General features: G+C 45.1%; 1 protein-coding gene across 1 annotated transcript in view; it reads right to left on the bottom strand.

Moving 5' to 3' along the window:
* The window catches only part of drp2 (dystrophin related protein 2), a 67,338-nt gene that overhangs the window by 6,674 nt on the left and 42,376 nt on the right, over positions 1–18,288 (bottom strand). The window contains exons 13-18 of the mRNA XM_030368078.1: positions 14,925–15,082; positions 12,685–12,851; positions 12,144–12,255; positions 10,899–11,035; positions 7,658–7,723; positions 2,316–2,381 (exon numbers count right to left, since the gene is read on the bottom strand). Coding sequence (XP_030223938.1) covers positions 2,316–2,381; positions 7,658–7,723; positions 10,899–11,035; positions 12,144–12,255; positions 12,685–12,851; positions 14,925–15,082 — 706 coding nt within the window. The remainder of the gene's footprint in view (positions 1–2,315; positions 2,382–7,657; positions 7,724–10,898; positions 11,036–12,143; positions 12,256–12,684; positions 12,852–14,924; positions 15,083–18,288) is intronic.

Raw genomic sequence — 18,288 nt, 5'->3', positions numbered from 1 at the left:
TTCAATTTGAAATGTTATTAGTTCAGCGAGAATCCCTCCCGAGTGGAATCGGTCTGGAGTGCACTCTGGCGGAATATATAGATATCATATTTATTCCGTTAGAACCCATCGTGCATAAACATTAGATGTAATATCCTCAGCCACTGGAGGACGGCAACGTGATGATCCGTTTAAATATCCATGGGATGCAAACGCGGTGCGTTTCGCTTGACTAATAACGGGGCGCTGACGCCGACCGACTGGTTGGCAAATGTACCGATCACCACAGTCATTAGCGGGCCTTGGCTTTCCCTCTGTGTTGATGAGTAGACCGGCAGTCCACAGTCTGTATGTTACAGCAGGCCTCAGGTATGTAGGTCGACCTTTAACCCTTCTTTTCTTTTTGGGGGTATGAGGGGCGGAGGACAACGTCGTTGCAAACGTTAGGACTCGGATATGAAGTATTTCCAGAGTTCACAAGGTGGACAGCGATGTTCATGAGAAGTCCAGTGCGAACTCAACAAACAAAGCAATGACCAAGGAGATGCCAGACAGGACAGATGAATTGGTTACACTTTACAATAAGGGTACAGTAATGAATCATTAATTAACATTTGTGCAAATATTAAATAGCATTACCATGGGGGTTAGTGGGTTAGGGTTAACCCTATCCTACCCATTCAATAGTGTATAAATGAAAACCGTAGTTAGGGTCAAGATTGAACATGAACACTATAACCTTCGTTAACACAAAGACTATAGGATTGAACACCACAAGTCATTTATTTCTAGACAATTAGTTTAGTAATTGTGAAAAATGCTTTTTACTGAATTGACTAATGGTAATTAATGGTTAATTAATGCGCCCTTATTGTCAACTGTGACCACTGAATCAAACAAATGGGGCAGGGAGGCGATATAATCACAGAGCATTACGTGTCCCTTGCAGAGCCATACACAGCCATACAGACAGAGAGACAGACAGAGAGACATACAGACAGACAGCCATACAGACACAGAGACATACAGAGAGACATACAGACAGAGAGAAAGACAGGGAGACATACAGACAGAAATCCATACTGACAGAGACAGACAGAGAGACATACAGAGTGACAGATTGCCATACAGACAGAGAGACAGACAGCCATACAGACATCCATACAGAAAGAGAGACAGGCAGGAAAAGGCAAGCAAGCAGGCACACAGGAAGGACCTCATTCTTCCATACCAAGAACATCGACCACAACTGTTCTATGTGTTATGCAAAACAAAGATCCAAAATACAGAATATATAATTGTCACAGAACATATGTAGAAATGAACACAAATACATACACATACACACACAGACTCTCACTCAGATCCAAACACAATACCGCAATATTCATATTACATTTAGACGCATACACAAAGAGCCACTTGTTTGCATAATGAATACAAATAGGGCCGTCTTGTAGACCTGCTATCGTGCAGTGCAAGAGGGCATTTTGCAATTCTAACAAAGGTCCATCCAAGCAGCTAACAGACATCCATCTGTTAGCTGACAGACATCCATACTGAAGGAGCTCTTATACAGAAAGCTTGAAGCCATTGAGAAATCCTTCTGTAGCGCATTGTGTGGCTGGTAAATATACCCTGAACATACAGAACCCAACGCACATACACACACACACAGCATGTATGTATGCATGTGCGCACAAACAAACAAACAAACAAACAAACACGCACACAGATTGAATACACACACAAGGACACACTAGATAAATGTAGATGTGGATAAACCCGCTGCAAATCATCCCCACCCACTAGCTCTACCGTGCATGAGTGCACACCTTATCGTCGTCTTATTCAAATCATAGCCCTCCGTTCAGATCTAATTGAACAGTATTACTACTCCCGAACACTTGTCTCACAGCCTCCAGAGACTCACACACACACACACACACACACACACACACACACACACACACACACACACACACACACACACACACACACACACCTCCTCAACCTTCATGCACCACTGGTCTGTGTTCCTAGTCCTGGCTGTCTCAAGATGGTTCAGCTTTTTCTCATTGAGTTCACGAGATGACCTCCCGGTGAATCTTTTTAATTATAGAGGGTGCTTATTCATGTGGTTGTCTAATATTTCCTGAACATAAACGCACACACAAACAAACAAACAGCCACACACACCCACCCACACACAAATACACACGTGATGAAGACACAGCGTAAAAGACACACACACACACACAAACGCACACAAAAACACACACGGACACAGCCGCACACAAAATCGTCTTGTTTGGCACGTTAGGCTGCATACTCACAAGCTTTCATCTGGGGACAGACTGTCCGTGAAGAATGAACATGTCTGGTTCTCCATTTCCGCCAATCTGTGCACGCACACACACACACACACACACACGGACACAGACAAACACGCGCACACACAGAATGTATGTCCAAAATGTGGTCAAATATGTACACATATTTAGCGTGAACATATTTGATACGCACATTCAGATCACACACAACAAAAGACAAAGACAGACAGAGACAGAGACAGAGAACGAGAGAGCGCAAAGTCAACAAATATGGAAGAAACAGCTAAATGAAAATCCAATTACACACAGCGAGAACGTTCAACTCCTAAACAGATGAACGTGACCAGGTGTTGAACGCAGAAACTGCAACAAGAAGCTTTGTCTCACATGCACAACCTGAGGATAGCTTGCGGACAAACGTATCATTGCAGCACCAGTTGCCCATTGAAACATGGTACTGCACGCAGGAGCTGGGGGACTAGCAGTCCAGACAAAAGCATGCAGTGGGGAGCCCTTCCTTTCAGCACCAGGGACAGCTCCCCTTCCTGGGCTGCCGTTGAGAGCACGCTTGGGAACTGGCATGTCACTGCAGCACCATGGAGAGCTCCCAGAGCGACTGTGGTCCGTCGCACTACAAGAGCCCTCAGGCCTGCAGCCTGCTGCACTACACAATACTGTTCGATAGGGACGCACCCCGATCCACATATGTTTTCAGGGAGAGCACAAATGATGTGTTACGAATGAGCAACTTCTATCTATCTATCTATCTATCTCTATATATATAGGCCTATATGTTATTAAAAAAAAACATTGCAAATATTAAGTGTTATTTAATAATAAAAAGCATTATTAAATGTTTGTCAGTCATTCTGAACATAATAACATCCATTCTGTATGCAACATTAGAATTTAATATTACATAGTAGTTGTTTAATTTACTATACAATAATGAGAGGTTTTTGCCATTCTCTCTTTTAATCAAACTAGAGTCTGAATAATAAATCAATTCTTCTTCCATGAACCTCACGAGTCCCATAAGGAGGCAGCTCCAAAGTGTGTGCATTCTGAATATGCTTGCTTTGATCCCCGTCCGAGTCAAACACTCAAGAAACACACACACACATACACCCCCTCTTGTGTGGGTGGATGTTGGCAGTAGGGACTGGGGTGATTGTGTGGGGCAGAGGATTTTTAATGATAGAATTACAGAAGGGGTGGACAGAACACAGGGAATGCGTCATCTGTTCATGTTGGGTTATAGCAACGCTCACTCCTAATTGAATAGGCCTGGGCGATCTATCAGACAGGCTTCACAAACCCCAGGGACTAAGACAGGGCCTGAAATGGAATGCGTGTTTTTGTGTTTTTTGTGTGTGTGTGTGTGTGTGTGTGTGTGTGTGTGTGTGTGTGTGTGTGTGTGTGTGTGTGTGTGTGTGTGTGTGTGTGTGTGTGTGTGTGTGTGTGTGTGTGTGTGTGTGTGTGTGTGTGTGAGACAAGAGTTGCAGAGACAGCGAGACAGAGAAAAAGAGATGGTGACAACTTGGGAAGCAGGGTGAGACAAGAGAGACTGGCAAAATAAAAAGTTAGTTAATTAATTAATGAACTTACCATAAATGTAATATTGTCTCATAAAAAAAAAAATCTTTCCGAAATGATGCATTACATTATAAGCCTGGATTAATACACACAGAGCTAAGGGGTATGCTTGAATACACGCACACACGCGCACACACACACACACACACACACACCATCTTTCATTGAATCCCAGCTGCTTCTTTATAATGAATGTGTCATCCTCAAGAGGGTTCTCCATACACTTCCCTGCCACTTCTGACACCAGCATTTCAATACCAGCTTGATCCCCCATAAGTGTTTACAGAGAGTGGCATGCTGCGCATACACAGAGGGAATACTTAGTCTGGACCCCTGAGACCGTGGGAGGTAGGAGGTAGGAAGGAAGGGCGGGAATAAGGGAGGAAAGGATGGAGGAACTAGGAAAACCACAAAGGAGAGAATAAAACAACAAACAAAAGAAAGAGAGTAGGAACGCACAGAAGCACAAATGAAAGAATGAACGAAAGAGGGAATGGATGGAAGAAAGAAGGATAGAACGAAAGGCAACAGCCATTGTTAGGACTCATATCCACTAGATTAAATCATATCACCAGATTACTGTCCATATGGTATTGTCTGGGGATGCAAAAAAAGGACTTAACAATAGCTCAGAAGAGAGCTGCCTGAATTACTGGTGCAAAAATAAACTAATAAACAACATGAATGCTACTTTTGGTTGGCATTTGCTTTAATAAGAAATATTTCATTATGAAAAAAAAGGAATATCCTGTCCAAACCTTATCATTTTGCTCTAATGAGCACCATTCCAATAGACATGTATCAAAAGGTATTTTCTCAATCACACTCCTTTCCCATACAAGTGCTATGCAACACACAGCGATGTGTAGTGCCATGAGAACATGAACCCCACATGATTAGTAAGTAATGTATTGAAGACCGCAGGAAGAAACTTTCTCAAAGTAGAGATGTAGAATTGGTGGAGGGCAGTCAAATCTGTGAAGATAACGGAACAATGATAATATAATGAGTCCAGTATCGGTTGGCAAATGGCCCGATATGTCCCATTACAGAATCACGTCTTTGCGATATGTCTTTATTTTGTCGTATAATTACAGATTTTAATAGGGCCTCGTTTAAAATGACACATTTTATTATGTTATCAACGCTGGTCGTTACTAAGAATTTGTGTGGTTGCAGGGAAAACTTGGCTGTGTTATTATTATTCCGTCAGATTCTCTGTACACATCGCCTACAGCTCAGGAGGTATCGACGCCAAACCATCGGCCAATGTTGCAACCGCTCGCAAGCGTTAGCCAGTTAATCACCAACATACAGTTTGCAGACTCAGCCTGTTTCCAAATAGTAATACATCGAAAAAAGTAAAGGCTATAGCTGAAACAAGTAACAGACATAGCTATAGCTATGAATACAATATAAATAAATACATTGTAAAGTTTGAAGTTCAGAGTCTTAAAACAAAACAATAAGAACAGCAGAAGGCTGCCCTCTTTCAAACAGTTGCATTCAAGTGTCGAGTGTGCACAGCAGGCCTGTGAGCTGATCACAAAGAACCGCCTTGATGTGACATAAAGTGGAACGGAGAAGGCCATTGACTAACAAAGGCAGACAGAGAGAGAGAGAAAGAGCGAGATAGAGAGAGAAAGAGAAAGAGAGAGAGAGTGAGAGTGAGAGTGAGAGTGAGAGAGAGAGAGAGAGAGAGAGAGAGAGAGAGAGAGAGACAAACGGAGACAGAGAGAGAGACAAACACTAAGGGAGAGCCAGAGAGTTGAAGCTGGGTGGATGAGACAATAGAACAGGGGGAAGGAAAAGAGGAGAGGGGAAGGACTGTTGAACTGTTGGTGTGTGTTCTGGTTGGCAGTAGACTGGCTGATTGTGGAAGCTTTAGGGTGCAAAATATACAATGGCAGACATACAAACACAAACACACACACACACACACACCCCAATCCCTGCTGGCTCCCTGCTCTCAGTCCTGCAGCACCTCCATTGTGTGCGTGCGTGTTTATGTGTGTGTGTGTGTGTGTGTGTGTGTGTGTGTGTGTGTGTGTGTGTGTGTGTGTGTGTGTGTGTGTGTGTGTGTGTGTGTGTCTGTGTGTGTGTGTGTGTGTGTGTGTGTGTGTGTGTGTGTGTGTGTGTGTGTGCGTGCATGCGTGTATGACTACCTGCAGCACAAACATTAAGCCAGGCTGACAGCTCCCAGGGGACCAGCCGTCACCAAGTGGCCACCCACTGGGTATGTTGACCCATGCTCAACCCTGCTGACCTCTACTCCACCCGGACACACACGCAAACATCCAAACTCCCCCTCACACAAACACACACGTACTCAAAACAGACGTGCGTAACCCAAAGCACACACACACAAAGGCACACACACCGATGCATGAACACACAAATAGACCCAGATTCAACACCCACACACCCACAGACACACACACAAAACTACAAATGCCATCAGTGAATGTACGTGTGTAAGACCACAGAGGAGTGGCGCTGCACACACACACACACACACACACACACACACACACACACACACACACACACACACACACACACACACACACACACACACACACACACACACACACACACACACACACACACACACACCCCAGAGGCCAGGATCAATACTGTAATCAGTGTGAGGAAGGGGTGGGGGCCTGAGAGAGGGAGGTGGTTGAGGGGAGAGGAGGCGGGGGCTAAAATACATTTAGTAAATGTATTGAAAATTGTTCTTCCTTTTCTTTTTGCATTATATGTGAAAGATTCTCAGTTCAATCGACATGTCCGCTCTAGGATGAAGTGTGTCTACATTGAAGTGTAAATAAAAGAACATTCTTGCATATGTACTGTGGCAGACGGCAGGGAGGAGTTAGGGGAGTGGTCTGTCTGGCAACCTGCTGGCTCCACCCCCAAGCCTTACATGGACTTCCTCCCTTTGTCGACGCGAGCCCGGGGATCATTAAGCAGGGGTGCTTGGGCTTAAAAGGGCTAGCATACTACAGACAGGGCCTGTGTGATCTTGGAGGGCTAAGGAAGTACAGACAGGATCTGTGTGAGCTCCTGGAAACGCTGTTTTGCCACCCTGGTGATTGTTATTTACCCGGTAAATAAATCACACTGACTTTGAACTGCTCTGTGTATTGTGTGCTTTACTATTCAACTTGGTAGTGTGGAAACCCCGCACCCACTGGCCTGCTACAGTACATTGTGAGATCTTCTGAGCATGGAGAAGGGCAGGTCAGTGTAGTGTAGTGGCAAGGGAGTTTGGCTGCCAGCCGAAAGGGTTAAAACCGAGTGTCGGCACTCTGCTCTTTTAGTACATTTATCGGAATATAAATACAGTACTGGAGCAGGAAAGCTCTGTGTCCTTCAATCAAGATAAGGAAACCTTTGACTCTTGATTGGCTGTGAATAGTCAGCACCGCCTGCCTGAGAGACTTCAGGTGATTATAGTGTTGTTACCTTTGGTTGATTCAGGTCGAACAGGTGAGGACGGGCAAAACGCCAAAGACACACACAAACACCGCTACTCTTTCCACAGTTATAATCCAACCATAGATCAGGACAGGACATCCATTCATGAAGTAAAGCAAATATATACACACCTCTACAACAGGAAGAACAAAGAAGAAAACAGGTGTGTTGAAAGTCCTAGTCATGTAGGGCCGTTGCCTGATTGGTTGGATTTAAAGGTTATCACATGGATAAATATAAATATATCACAATATAAAGCATCATACCTGCTGGCAAAATGCTCGATCCTGCTGTGAGTGTCTGCGTGGGGAAGCTTTGGAGATGAGCACGGCCTGGGAGAGAACATGGACAAAACACATCATGTCAACATCCAAATACCATGCACAATATATTCCCTTGGAAACATGATAAGGCATTCATGAAAATCAATAATTTTAGCTAAAAAAAACCAAAACAATACATTTTGTGGCTTTGAAAAAGGGTTTGAACTGTTTGTATTCCAAACCATTCCGATCTAAAATAAATAAATAAAGACATTTTAAAATTATTTTCCCGCTCTAAATGCTTTAATATTTTTAATGCCCTGGTTTGCATGTGTTGAATGAGCCTCTGATTTTAAACCACACCAACATAATAGAAAAATACAGGAAATAAAATAATAAAAAATAATAAAAGTACACAATTAGACAGTGGATTGCGGCCACCTTCTGGGCAGAGATGTGTGTGATGCTTTGCTTGTCTGCTTGAGTGTGCGCACGCGTGAATGTGTGTGTGTCACTCTGTGTGTGTGTGTGTGTGTGTGTGTGTGTGTGTGTGTGTGTGTGTGTGTGTGCGTGCGTGCGTGCGAAGATTTGATCATTTTAATTTGGACAACTTTAAGAAGGACTTAAATTAATTGGATTATAAGCCTGGAGATTGCATATATTTAACATGTTATCCAATGCTAAGTTTTGTTCAGAAATATTTTCTGATATGTTTAGCCTCTTTCAGTAAGATTAATGAGCTATGTCTACAATTGATAATTCATTATTCAACAATGCAATACAATAACAGGACCTATGCTGCTGAATTTCCATCTCGACATTAAAACTCCTACTCATTTAGTAACGAGTAATTCGCTTTCACCCTATCGATTGAGACTCCATTCCATTCTAAGTGCCTGGGAGACTGCAGATGGAAGGAACTAGAAGAATGTCCCTTTTAGCCAATTAAAATGGCGGAGATATGACCTAGTGGCTTTCAAACAAGGAAGCTATGTCGCAACTGCACCTGCTCCAACCATGTCTGGGAGGAAATAACTTCTACTTCACAGCACACAAGCCTGACGTTTTAACCTAGATCTGCGAGCCTAATCTGCTAGCTAGACGACTACTATCTAGCAAACAATCTAGCGGAAAGATGTGGCATCAATCCAAGACCGCAACAAACTTGACAAGCTAATTAGTATTTTACATTTCCAACTAATTCATTAACCTTATATAAATGTAAATTAGCCCTCTGCAATGCACGATATAGATCTACTCATGAGAATATCTCTAAATTAGAATCAGTCTAACTTAGAACCTAAACATGATCTGTCTTCTCTATCTCTATGCCATTTAATCACTCTCCAACTGTCTACTCTTTTGATACTTTCTGTACCAAATGTATTAACTTCATTAACTTCCAACCATCAACACTTTCCACAGATCCCATTGGCTCCCCCTTGTGTGTGTTTGTGTGGGTGTGTTTGTTTGCACGTCTGTGTGTGTGTATATACTGTGTGTGTGTGTGTGTGTGTGTGTGTGTGTGTGTGTGTGTGTGTGTGTGTGTGTGTGTGTGTGTGTGTGTGTGTGTGTGTGTGTGTGTGTGTGTGTGTGCGTGCGTGCGTGTGAATACGTGCATGTGTTCGTGTCGGTACGCGCGAGCGTGCAGGTGTCTCAAGTCGATGAGGCCCCCTCGAAATCGTTCATGGGCTCTATTGCAATGTGTCTCCGCTAATGCAAGGTCATCGGTCGGTATGCGGGATTGCCTGCCACTGCTCAATGGAGCTGCACAGCTTTAGTAGAGACTTTTTTGCTGAAGCCAGAACTGCAGACAGTTATTTCCTGCTTGTAGTAATGTGCATAATTAGCTTCACGTTCTTGATGTCAGTGCAGTGGATTATGCATGCTCATGCCCTCCCAAATTCCTCAGCTCTGAGAAAGAGCGCATGTCAGACACCTATATTAAAGAGCTCTTATTCCACAGCAAACATCAAAGGGAAATTGACAGACACATAGAAAGTTATTCAATAATTCAATTGGATTACATTTTGGCTTAAATTAATACAGTTTGATTTAGAAAATTGTAGCATAAGCATGCTAGTGAATAATAACACAATAACAAAGTAAGCGGAGCAGATGAGCATCGCCTTGGAAGACTATCCTGGGAACAGCGTAGCCCTGCAGCTGTCTCCTGGGGACATCCTGCATTTGACTCCAGGCTCTGGTTCGGAGCTCTTAGAGAGACTGATTCCTGAGCGTACATTTCCCTGCCCGGATTAGGACTAAATAGAATTAGGCATTGATGCTTTTTTAAAAATCCAGAACTGTCCACTGAACTCATCCCACATCATTTGAATTTGCACCTGGGATTTGTGTAACATTTGTTCCAGATAATACAATCGTCTACAAGGAGTCTCTTTAGCTCTGTGTATGTATGTATGTATGTATGTATGTATGTATGTATGTATGTATGTATGTATGTATGTATGTATGTATGTATGTATGTATGTATGTATGTATGTATGTATGTATGTATGTATGTATGCATGCATGTATGTATGTATGTATGTATGTTTGGATGCAAGTATGTATGGATGGATGCATGTATGTCTGTACGTTTATTCGAGCAATAGCTCACAACAGGCCGTGGTATATGGTTATTATTAAAATCATATACCATGGCCTCAAGTGAGCTATTGCTATTCTTATAAATAAATAATAATGTTAAAAATAAAATATGCCTTCCTGGCTGCCTGCACATGGTGCGAGGTGGTTGCTATGCAACGTAGACTGGCAGCTAGCATATTTATGTTTTCATCCCAGGCTAGGGTAATATTGATTTAATTAATTTCCTTTTTTTATTTTACTCTTTGTTTGCTTGATAACACATAAGTACATGAGTACAAAGGTAAAATAACTCTTTAAACAATTTAAAATAGTTCATTTTACTATCCTCACACGCATACATACACACACACACACACACACACACACACACACACACACACACACACACACACACACACACACACACACACACACACACACACACACACACACACAAACATACTATCCGGGTTAGAAGTACAGACATGCATGTGAGGGTGTGTGAATGCAGTGTGTGCATGTGTGTATCAGTGTGTCTGTACGTACAGTATGTGTGGTGTGAATTTGCATGACGTGTGTGTGTCTGTGTGTGTGTGTGTGTGTATGTGCATCCGCCTGTCTCGAGTGCGTGCATGCCAGGGCATGTGGGACTCACGTCTCGGCGCTCTCTGCCTCCAGCACCGACTGAACGGGCAGGTACCCTCTCTGAGGGTGCTTGCTGAAGTACTGCTTGGACCTGAACTTGTTCTTCAGAGTCTTGGCGAAATCCCTCATCTTCTCTCCCGAGGTGGTCTGCCGTGGGATCAGGTAGCGGGAATGACGCGGGTTGGGAGGGCAGGAGAGGAGGAGGAGGTGTGGGAGAAGCAGTAGGTTTAGAGAGAGCAGAGGGAGGGGAGAGAGGACAAACTGTAGCGCTTAAGAGTGCTTTCCAATGTTGCCGGGGGAAAACATTTCTCCCAGACGAGCCCATCTGAAACAAGGCTCCCCGTGGGACCAGCCCAGCCGTCGGCCATCTTCTACTCTGCTGAGCTTCACACGTCTGCCATTTCCCTCCCTTCAAGCGATCACAAGTTATCTCTCTGTGGTCTCTTTCTCTCTGCCCAGAACTCTCCCTCTGCTCATCATCTCCCCCATATTTATGCTTTGACACTTTCCTTTGTTACTTTGGCCGACAGCGCTTGTTTTCCGCCTCCAAAAACCGGCATCCCTCTCCCTCAGGCGCTCTGTGTCACCTCCAGATGCCTCCTCTCTATTCTCCTCCCTGTGAGATTCCATTACCCCTTTAAACCCCTGGTTCCCTCCGTCCTCCCCGTCCTCCTCCGCAAGGTTCTCCACCCCTTGGTATCCCCTCCCGTCTGGCCCGCTGCTGAATTCTCCTACGCCCCGGCTTGTGAGAAAATATTACACTATCTCCAGTGAGCTCCACTTAAAACCATAACTCTAAAACGCTGGGCCCCCTAAAAGAAAATCACAGTGCCCATGGCCTTCTGCCATTTGTCAGCGCTCAGCATTGATTACGGCTGATACCTAGCACGTTGCACCCCCACAAACTCCAACACCCGCCCCCAGATATAGCCCTGGTACGGCCCCGGAATATCAACTAAGAACCGGGATCTGTGTGAGTGTGTGTGTGTGTGTGTGCGTGTGTGTGTGTGAGAGGGGTCGAGGCTGTATAAGACGCAGGAAGGGGTAGGGGCCGTTCACAACCAGTTCCCAAGTGTTCGAGATAGCCCTTTAACATGCACTCTCAGAGCCCTCCCAGCCCGCGTGCTTAACGCCATTAGCCTTGTAACTGGGATGCCCGTCCTGCAGAATACAGATTTTCTTGCCGCTTGTTGTGGTGCGTTAAAGGTTTCATAGCATCGTGCGTTTAGCGTTTGCTGAGGGAGAAGGGTCTTACTGGTGTGTAGTACTCCATGATGGGGTAGTGCAGCTTGTTTCCCTTGGAGGTGCGGCCTGTGAGGAAGCACGTCTGACAGATGTCAACGTTGAACTGCTTCAGACTGCGGTACCTGTCGCCGTCAATAAAAACATTCATAACAAAAGCCGGCTTTAATTTTATTCCATTATACCCCGGTCTCCGTAACGGCGGTGTGGGAGAAAAATATCGACTCACAAATTGAATTACATAAATGATGAAGGAACCTCAGTACATGATGAACGGTTAACTGGCATTTAAGTGAAGACCTCTTGGTTGCGTTTGATTTGCACCAGAGACTTGCTCTCTCCCTTGCTCCCCTCCACTCGCACTGAGTTATATTGCTTTGCACTTGTTTTGTCGTTACGGACAGGCTGAATCCTTGCCACCTTGACGCTCCTTTAATCACGGCGGCATTGACGCCAATTGTCTTGACAAGCTCCTTTATGAAATCATAAGACTAGGCCGTCAGACGCACTCTGGGAGGAACTCGGCTCCGTTAAATCGAGGGAGTGCCCCGTACCTGAAGCCTTTGATGGGGCACTGCTTGCACACGTAGCACTTGGCCTGGTGCTTGGCCGACTCGGCCGCGGCCACGCGGTGGAGCACGGGGAGCCACACCATGGACTGGGGCTCCAGGCTCATCCACTCCAGGAAGTGAGACACCTCGATGGCAGGCTTCCCCGGGGCCTGGCGGGAGGGGAGACAGAGGGATCCCGGTAAACAAGCCTGTATGTTTAGACCCCCCCGAGAACGGAGCCGTATTGGAAGGTATGTGCCCCCCCCCCCTACCAGATAGGTAGGGGGGGGGGCTCCCTTCATTACACTCTCTGCTTTGCGAGAGTTTAGGTGGGGGTGGGGGGGGGGGGGGAAATAAAAGGGATGAGCGAGGAAGACAGGTTCATCGGCGGCAGAAAGAACGCATGTGGGCAACTTGGACTCCTAGCCGAGAGGTACGGGGTTCGATTCCCGAGCCTCGTGCATGTGTTCCAGTCACCGACGACTTGTTGAAAATCCCAGGGAAGTAGGGATTTGAAAAGCTGTGATGTGCTAAATTCTCATTAAGTCTGCATCAGAGCTGTATTAAGAGGTAGATTTCCCTTGGGGCTTTATCTTCTGCTCATGCAAAGCAGCATTATAATTGTGTGTTGGTGTGTGTCGGTGTGTGTGTGAGCCTGTGTGCACATGGAAGTACATGTGAAGTATGCAGTAGTGCACCATCTTTGGGGATAATGATGCGATTCCTCTCTCTCTCTCTCTCTCTCTCTCTCTCTCTCTCTCTCTCTCTCTCTCTCTCTCTCTCTCTCTCTCTCTCTCTCTCTCTCTCTCTCTCTCTCTCTCTCTCTCTCTCTCTCTCTCTCTCTCTCTCTCTCTCTCTCTCTCTCTCTCTCTCAACAGCTTCTCTCAATGTTGGAGACGCGCAGCCCCCCCTCCCTCCCTCCCTTCCCTCCCAGCACCTGGAGCCCCTACTGGGGATTCAAAGCTGGCAGGACGCCCTGTCTAAGATGGAGCAGTTTAACTAAATGACCAAACCGTCTCTCACTGTCAAAACTTCCATTTCATAGTTTTTCAAGAGACTCCCTCATATTCCCAAAGCCTCATCCTAGGGACACATTGCCCCTATTGTAAGCAACAAGACCTGGTTTATCAAACCCCATATGGTATCTCCTCTCCGCCAAAGGGATTACAGGAATAGAGGAGGATTGGGACTTAAGTGAGGAGAAGTGTAAATCGGGTGCATAATCATCTTAAATTGCATATTCCATGGCTGACACCCTGTAGTGCAGAAATGCTTAATAAGTAAAAAATCATCATCCTGCTAATTAACTTTATTAATGAAATAAAAATGTTGATAAAAGAGCAAATGGGTCCCTCCACCTTTTGGCTGTACATGGATATTTTATCTGCGTGCGTGAAAGAGTTATAGCCAAGAAAAAACAAAAAGCTTTGATTTGAATCAGAGCTTGCAGCTCATTTCAGAAAACGTGGACGGGAATAAAGTGTGCTTAATCAGGAGCTGGCAAGTACAGCCAGGTAATTAGGACTTTTTTTCGACAGGGCCAGGCTCCAAAACACTGCGCTGAACCAAATCTGCAATCATGGAGACCACTGAGGTTAGGGCCTACGTCAAACCAAGAGAAGAGCTATCAGAGACGGAACAAAAAGCCTGCGCCGTCCGGTAAAAGGTGTTGGCTGTGCCAGCGCGTGTGTCCTCATTAAGGGGAAGCCATGTCCTTCTGAGAGTGAGCCCCACTACCTCGTACATCTATGTTGTGATTAATTGGTCTTCTCAGCATTCTATTTCCTACCAGCGCCTCTCACTAGGCGGGCTTACTCATAGTTACCGAAAAGTGGCGGGTAATGCGTCCGTGCTCTGTCTTCACAATTTTCCTTCTACTTCTTTTTTACAATTGCGACCACTATGCGCTAGAAATGAAACTCAACGATGCTTGAATGTGCATGGGAGACGTGTGGGTTGAAACACACGCTGGGAGATTGAAGCTATGAAGTCATGGCGATGACTAGGCTAGCTACAACTTTCTGATAAGGCTTGGGTTAGATAGGATTTAACATACCAGGCCATGCGATAAAAAAAGAAACACATATTCCTCCTCCTCCTCTCCCTCCTCCTCCTCTTCCCATCATGCATCCCTCAGGACAGAACCTGCACACCAAATCATGCGTGTGGTGCACTCACGCAGACGATTGCATGCTGCGTCTGTATACAGATACATATATATATATATGTGTGTGTGTAGTCACCATGCGGAGGCAGCTTTGCACGCTGGGCTCCACGTTGCTGCCCCCGAATGCCGCCACCTCCCCCAGCTGGCGGGGAACCTGGATGGCCTCGTGGAGAAGCAGGCTGAGGTGCCGCTGGTCGGTCTGGCCTCCCGGTCCACACACCTGGCGGAACAAGTCTGCATGCGACACAAGGTTTAGGTCATTGGCGTGAGCAGGGGAGTCCTTGAGTCGAGCCAAGGTGACCCGTAACTTGCGGGGCCGTAAGTGACGGATTGCAGTTCCTGCGATGGAGAACACTGCATTATGAGGAAAAACACACACAGACACACACACACACACACACAGACAAACACACACACACACACACACACACACACACACACACACACACACAAGTACACACACCTATAAATGGACCAGTGTTATCTTTGAGTGTGTGCATCGATGCGTCGTCAAGAAAATCATTTGTGCTAATGTTCCGGATCAATACCTTCTGTTGCTTCTTTTAGACCCAGATGGGTTTTTATCGAATGCCCTCTTAATACAAGGCTTGCGAAATTTGAAAAGTATCAAACTGAAATGCTTGCACAGCTAATTTTCTGGCCTATTCATTTCCTTTCAAAACTTTGTCTGTTAGGTAGGCAGGTGAAGAGAAGAGAATACATTTATATGATATATATATACCTAACGGTATAGCACCATACTTCATTTACGTTCTAGTGGAAGCTCATGCATAGCCGTATATAATACATATATAAAAAAATTTATGAATGGCAACAATTATTGTAAAGGCGCTCTCAGCCTATGGCTAAATAGAGAAACGTGGAAGGGATTTTGAAATGTAAGTAATGCACAAAAAAAACAAGATGTTTGCGTGTCTAACAATCCCCGTACATGTTGAGAGTGTTCTGTCTCTATATCCAAGAATAATGCTGCATTCTTAGAGAGAGAGAGTGAGACGGATAGAGAGACGGAAGAGATGGCGCGATAGATCGAGAGGGATAGCAAGACCAAGAGAGACAGGGAGAGATAGATTGAGAGAGAAACAGCAAGAAATCTCTAGAGGGGGAGATGGAGAGCGAGATCAAGAACGAGAGCGAGAAAGACAGCGAGAGAGACTGAGAAAGAGAGCGATGTCCTGGGTGGTCTAATTCCAGAATAAGGAAGTGAATTAGTTTAGCACTATCTGCATTGAGAACCCTTGACAAGAGTATTTTGACTGACTGTCACTAAGGAGACGAATGTTGACAGGCATGTGAAAATGCCTCACCATACCAGTATAAATAGCACGAGAAACTCCAGCTCTATCTCTCCCCGGTCTAAACCTCTCTCTCCCTCCCGCCTTTAGCAGATTAAACTCCCCCTTACAGGGAAGACAACTGGCATGAACACTTACACATAAAACATCTCCTGAATAAAATGAACGAGCATCTGAGAGAGAGAGAGAGAGAGAGAGAGAGAGAGAGAGAGAGAGAGAGAGAGAGAGAGAGAGAGAGAGAGAGAGAGAGAGAGAGAGAGAGAGAGAGAGAGAGAGAGAGAGAGAGAGAGAGAGAGATATATGCAGAAAGTTAGGAATGAAAATAGAGTCAGTGTTTCCCACACATTGACGAGACTATGGCGCCCCGCCATAGTCTAATTCGGCCGCCATAGTCTCTGCGTGCACATGAATTATTATTATTATAATATTATTATTAATTTGCTCAGACGAAGTTCGTGTCGCTCTCATTGGGATTGCATGAGAGCAGAGGCGCTGCATCCCATTAGGCATACCAGGCAATTGCCTGGGGCCCCGCAATTGCTTGGGGCCCCGGGCCACTACTAGGGGGCCCCCTAGAGCCAAAAAAAAACAAAAAAAACGCTACATACACCCCCCCCCCCCCCCCTGTCAACAATCGCTTCATACCCCCCCCCCCCCCCCCCCCCCCATAGTCTCCAAAATTTCTGTGGGAAACACTGATAGAGTGTTTCCTGATGAACAGTTTACGAGTAATGAAAAGAGTGTCGGCAGTATTATCCAGCTTACTCTAAACAGGGTATGTCGATTGAGGGATACAGATGGGAGATAAAGGTGTGTTGCGTGTGTTTTGTTATTCAGAGACCAACTCAAACCACCATCTTTGCTTCTGTGATACCATGCATTCTCACGGTGGGAAAAAGATACGTTTAGGAGGGATCTAGATGGATTTAGTATTGGAGATAGTGAGAATTGCTTCTCAGAGGATATTCTCAACAGTCTTATCCATATCATTGTTGAGTTGGATGGTTATGCATGCCAACTCAGAACCTGTGACACATCACAGGATGTCTGTTGGAGAGCGCTGTGTTAAGTGGCTAACATCTATATTTCACAATGTCTTTAAAGCCAGATCAGCGTGAGTCAAATGTATGTCTTCCAAGGATCTCACTCTTGGGCTACAGAAGGCCTTGCCCACGCACACACTGACACACACAAACAAACACACACACACACACACACACCAATTTTACAAATACGATGGCTGAGTCAAGCCTACTCAAGATGAGTGGTGTTAACAGATCAATTCTACTAGATAGAGGAGAGGGAGAAAACTGTCATCATCACAATCAAATCAAATTTGGTGCGAGTCAACCCACACACGACAGGTAATGTGCTATACGCAACACCAACTGATCAATCTCAGAGTAAAAGGGGGGAGAAACACCACCGTTGTCTGGCTGATCCCAGAAAGACGTTGTCTAATCACTCTAACCAGCCGTCCAATTAAAGTCTAAGTTAGAGTCTGTTGCCGTTCGCTCCAATATGAGTCGGCATCTATGCTTTGCCAAGTATTACTTAAAGCCTGGCCAGGCTTTAAGTAATGGGTTGCTATATTCATCAACTTGTGTCCAGCTAAATCAATGACACTTGTTCAAACTATGCTTATTTTTAATGGCCGCACACTCCCCTTGGTTTGTTTCACTCACATGCTGTATACGTATATGTGTTATATATACACAGAAAGAGACACACGCACACACACACACACACACAGACAGAGAGAGAGAGAGAGAGAGAGACAGAGACAGAGAGAGAGACAGACAGACAGACAGACAGACAGACAGACAGACAGACAGACAGACAGACAGACAGACAGACAGACAGACAGACAGACAGACAGACAGACAGACATATTGACTTCTGATAAGGAACATGAGTGTTTGGAATATTGAAGAAGGAGAAAATATCGGAAAGGTCAAGGGAGATCCGGAGCAAGACAGAAAGAGGGTGACACAGAGATAATAAATGATTTTCCTGGAACTCACTGTGTGAGTGAGTGCGAGAGAGGGCGAGAGAGAGAGAGAGAGAGAGAGAGAGAGAGAGAGTCAGAATGAGAGAGAGGGAGAGAGCGAGTGTGTGGGCAGT

Source organism: Gadus morhua, chromosome 10, assembly GCF_902167405.1.
Source record: "Gadus morhua chromosome 10, gadMor3.0, whole genome shotgun sequence".
Lineage (NCBI taxonomy): Eukaryota > Metazoa > Chordata > Actinopteri > Gadiformes > Gadidae > Gadus > Gadus morhua.
The sequence above is the reverse complement of the archived record's forward strand: the minus strand, read 5'-3'. Positions and strand labels throughout refer to the sequence as shown.